Genomic DNA, 5,000 nt, shown 5'->3' on the forward strand with positions numbered 1-5,000 from the left:
TGTAGACAAAGAATAATATCAGACAAACCCCCATGTATGTTATCTGTAACGAATATTCAAAGCTAGTTGATCATATTTTTGCGATCCTCAGATTTTTGACACATTCTTGTGAGTGAATAGAAATGCAATAGTTTCACATTAGCTTATAAAGTAATAAGTAGTTTACCAGAACTTTCCCCACTGACGTAAGCCAGACTTCTAAAACGTGCGGTTCCAATAATCCCACTATAACATCTCGCTTTTTTAAGAATCACATAATTTATCCTCTCAATATAACCTCTAATGTATATTCAACGTAAACGATTCACCCCGTAACCGAAGGAATTGGAGCAGAATAAGGCCGCAAAGTAGGAGAGCTCCCCACCTCCCCTTCCCCTTTCTCAACCTGCTTTTCCAATTGAGTGAGAGAAGAAGGTCGTCCATCCGAAGGTGTGGGCTGCGTTGCTCCTCGGAAAAAGAGAAAAAAAGGAGAAAAGGGCTTCTGAAAACGAGCTGCAATGACCCGTAAGTATAAGGGAAGCAATGTCAGCCTTAAGTATTGGAGGAATTTTGTGATTTATGGAATGGATGATTATTTTTTGAGACTTATTTTCGTGTTGGTGTTCTAGCCCCTAGGCTGGAAGTGACGTTTTTACTTTCGTTTCTGTTGTAAGGACTGCTAATATTGGATTAACCTCGGTGCATTAACGTTTCCGAATGAGATTTAGGAGGAGAGTGGTTTGAATTGTGTTATTCCAACCTGTTTCCAGCGGAGAATAGCGAGGAAGTGGAATAGTCCAATACAGAGGGAATGCGTAAGATGTAATGAAACAGACGAAAATAGAAACTAAGAAAACCAAAGCATAAAACATACTTTACATGAGCTGGCAATTAGTGTACTTTTTGCGGGGATGGGAACTGCATTGTTAAGGAATTTGGGCAGTTACACCATGTGGTATTTTCAGTGATGCAATGCAACAGTTGCATGAGGTTTAACAGTCTTCTACAGTGAGAATTTCTCTTGTTCTTTTGAGTTTTCTTGATGATTGAATTTAGAATTACTAAACTGCAGCATCAGGAGTAAAGACCGCTAATATTTATCATAATGTCAAGTAATGAGATGTCATCCTGTACTTTTATGGTCCAGTCTTCAAGCTCATAAATAATCTGTAAAGTGGATAAGACATCAACTACATTTTAGTGTTTTTCATTAACCCATCAGTGTTATTTATTGAGCCAACAAACCTCCACCATACTTATTCAGGCTGAGAGAAGAACAAACCCAAGCAGTCTCTTGCCAGAATACATGAGTTTTTTGTCATATGTCAGAACGCCAAATGCTTTGTACACCTTTTACTCCTTCCATTCCAGATCCGACATAATCAAGAGAAAAATAGTTCTTATTTGAAAGCCTCTTTGCTTATCATGATAACATTTACCTGTAAAAGTTTTAGAAATTGACCATACCATCAGGTATTTGTGTATGTATATATAGATGTAGACATATAGATGAATATATAAATAATTCATACTCTATTATGATTTGTTGGCTAAAGTCATTTCTAGCTCTGTTATTCTGATGTCCTAGGTGATAATAGGTAAGAATTTTCTTGATATTTTAAAGTTTTGGTCATTGTATCCTGAATTTCAAGTCTGTTTTTTTAATGCAATGATACATATCAGGTATTTGTAACTCAATATTATCTGTAATATTGTAGAAAGTAAAAAAATAATAATAATTTTATGTATTTTGTAATGACATTTGTTAGCATAACAATGTGAAAGTCAGTACAGAAGTCACAGTATTGTATAAAGTAAAATTGTTCATATTTGCATTAGTAGATGTTTAAACCATCTTAGTGTGATTATTTTCCACAAGAATATCAAGCCTTTTGTTGGGCACTAGAATTATGAACTTTCACATGGAAATGTGTTGATACTCGTAGGAAGATCAGAGGATAGAAAGTTTTAACATGTATTAGGTTCAAACTATTTCATGTTTTAATGAAATGACCAAGTTTCACTTGAAGGATATGCTATTATTTCAAACTGCATGTATAGCTAGCCATTTATGTGGATTAAGGAAAGAAGTTTGGTCACATGATAACAGTATTTGGAAGCCTTTGGTTTCTAAATGAATTACCTTTGTGTTAGCAGATTTATGAGGAAAAATTTACTTTCAGGTGGCAATCAGCGTGAACTTGCACGAGCCAAAAATGCAAAGAAGGCAAATGAGAATAAGAAGGGGCAAGGTGCTGGTGCAAAGGTGAGTTGTAAATACTGTAGATGGTTTTAGAATGATATTGAATAAGTATGATTCAAGGATGATGAATTCAAAATTAATATTGATCTGAAAAATCAGTCAGAGCTAGATAGGTCTTTCCACATTTGTACACTTTAATTTTTTTTTTTTTTGAATTATCAAACAAGTCTTAATATTTATATACAAATGTGTTTGATAGATATTATAAATATAGCAATAAAGTAGATAAAAGATGATGTTCTTTAATGAAGATTAGACACAGATAATCATATGTAATTAACATTATTTTCTAGTTTTCATGAAATCTTTCATACACAGGATGGAAACAAAGGCATGACCCTGGAAGCTCGAAAACAAAGAGATGCAGAAATGATGAGACTTAAGCAACAGAAGGCAGCAGAGAAAAAGGAAGGAAAACCGGGAAAGTAATGGGACAACAGATAAAAGAAAACTACTGATGGTGTTGTAGTGGTCACCTGTTTAGGGTATTATATAATGATACACCAAGTTTTCAATAGTGTGCTATTTTGTTCAGCATTGTATAGGTTTCTTTAACTGTTATTGTAACCAAAAAATAGAAAGCTCATGAAACCATCCAATAGATATGATATCATGGAATGTGGGCAGGAAAACCTTTTGAACAGTGGGCAGGATTTGCTGAAAGGCGAACAATACAAAATGACGTACCCTCTTCGATGGGCACGGTCGTTTGTGAGATACTTTTTGAACTTTTTGCAGTACTTGGTCTCCTTTACTACAAGTGATTGGATAATTCAGTATTTGACATCTTGGTATTGAGCAGACAGAAACAAGATACTTGCAAACAATCATGCTTCATATTATAGGTAATCTGAAAAGGGTAAGGGTAAAAAAAAACTTTGGAAGAGATGTAAGTGGAAGTATGTATAACTGAAGTATATACAGTTTGTGGTGATATCTTGTTGGCTGACAGTGACAAGTTCTCTTTTTTAGAATTGGACAAGAAATTTTATAAGTGCATCTCGACAGCATTAAGGATAGCATTGTTTGTCTTTTTGCAAAAAATAACATTACTTGTTAAAGAGATGCCTCTTTAAACAAAGTCAGCATACACATCCCAGCAGTGGAAAGTGGTTAAACCTCTGGCAAGCAATATTTTGTTTTTTATAACCTTTTTAAAATGCATTCTATTGACAGTTACATAATACTGTAAATATGAGCATCTGATCTTCAGAGATGTTAATCTGAAGTTCAAATATTATTTTCCATTCCATTTCATAATTGTAGGATGTAAAGAAAATATGAACATTGCATACACCATCAAAGTAGATGTTAGATGAAGCTGAAACATTTTAAAAAGTAGATAATGAGATTCTCTAAAACCCCACAAAAAGAATTATCTGATTGTCATAAATTTTTATCATGTGATGTGTAGCAACAAACCACTTTTTCATCAAATTCACTGATGACATGTATTTAGGCCAAGAGATGATGATTGTGTTTAGTGTTTTTTAACTAGAGAAAAAAAAAAATACTCCTATGAATCATATATTGAAATGTGCACATAGTATGCGTTAGTTGACAAATATCCTGCCATTCTGTGGGAAGTTCGTTGAAAGTTTTCCATCTACAGGTCTACCCGCCAGAGTTAGACTTTGTTGGATATAAATTGATATGTTCATTGATCATTTCATTATTTATAACATTAATGAGGAATGTTAACTGCCCTATTATTATTGCCCACACTTCATACATCAAACCTTATGTTAAGGGGCTACTTGGTCATAACTTTCTTTTTGTGATTTCAACTCTGCATGATAATGATGCAATTATAATTTGGCAGTAATACTTGATTCATATATTATATGCTAGTATAGCTACAGTTCCAAATAAACATTTGAGTATCCTACCCTTCTTATTTCACTACTTTTTTAAGTAAAAATATATACTAGATTATGGCTTTCCTTATCCTATTATTATAACATCAGAACACTGACTCAGATATGTAGCAAGCTATCTGTGGTCGGTAAACTCATTTGTTTTCTTAGTGTGCCCTATCAAATGCCAAACTGCGAGCAAAGTTTGTAATTTAGAAGTTCTTCTCATGATTTCTCCTTTTCTGTCACATCAATAAAAGCTCCCACCTGAAGGTGCCGTAGATTGTAACATTTGATTGGTTACCTGAATGTTATGGGTACAGATAAGCTAGAGAATTTAAGCTCCTATTTTTAATATTGGATATTCAGTTTGATAATAGGTATATAGGAGATAATTTAAATATAAGCAAATGTCAGTAGTAGGCAATCATTTCCATGTAAAGTTGCTGACAATGAGTATACTTGAGAATTCATCCCATTGCAAATGGTTGACATGATATTCATGACACAAGCCTGATGGTAAGTGTCGTCCTGTATGTGCCATGGGGGATTTTGGACCAGTCTTTTTATTTTACTATGAGATATGGATCCTATGATACAATTGTACAAGTGTCTCTCAATACATTTGAATACATAAATATTACAAACACAAATATGGCTCTAGTTTCACAATAAGTGACTGAAAAGGAGTGGGAAAAGCCAAAGGTATGTTGCATGATGCTGCCTTGTCCTGAAATAAACCCATCCTGGACACTGGGCAAGCAAATCTATCCCCGTCTGCATTGGGTTAACACTTAAAAGTCCACAATGTATTATCACTACAGCAGTAAATGCATTTCTCATATTATATCCAAATTTTAACATCAAGAAAATAACATTGCCACAATAGATGATGCCTCAGC

At 34.0% G+C, this 5,000-nt stretch overlaps 1 protein-coding gene across 1 annotated transcript; it reads left to right on the plus strand.

The window, feature by feature from the left end:
• The first annotated feature begins 410 nt into the window (after window positions 1–410).
• LOC147470983 (modifier of protein aggregation 4) lies at window positions 411–4,174 on the plus strand. The gene is made up of 3 exons (XM_086541776.1): window positions 411–504; window positions 2,163–2,245; window positions 2,561–4,174. The coding sequence occupies exons 1-3, from the start codon at window positions 498–500 to the stop codon at window positions 2,669–2,671; spliced, it is 201 nt and encodes a 66-aa protein (XP_086397902.1). The 5' UTR covers window positions 411–497; the 3' UTR covers window positions 2,672–4,174.
• The last annotated feature ends 826 nt before the right edge of the window (window positions 4,175–5,000 follow it).

The sequence above is a fragment of the Penaeus japonicus genome, unplaced genomic scaffold (genome assembly GCF_977035675.1).
Source record: "Penaeus japonicus unplaced genomic scaffold, GWHDUDI00000001_assembly GWHDUDI00000011, whole genome shotgun sequence".
In the NCBI taxonomy this organism is placed as follows: Eukaryota; Metazoa; Arthropoda; class Malacostraca; order Decapoda; family Penaeidae; genus Penaeus; species Penaeus japonicus.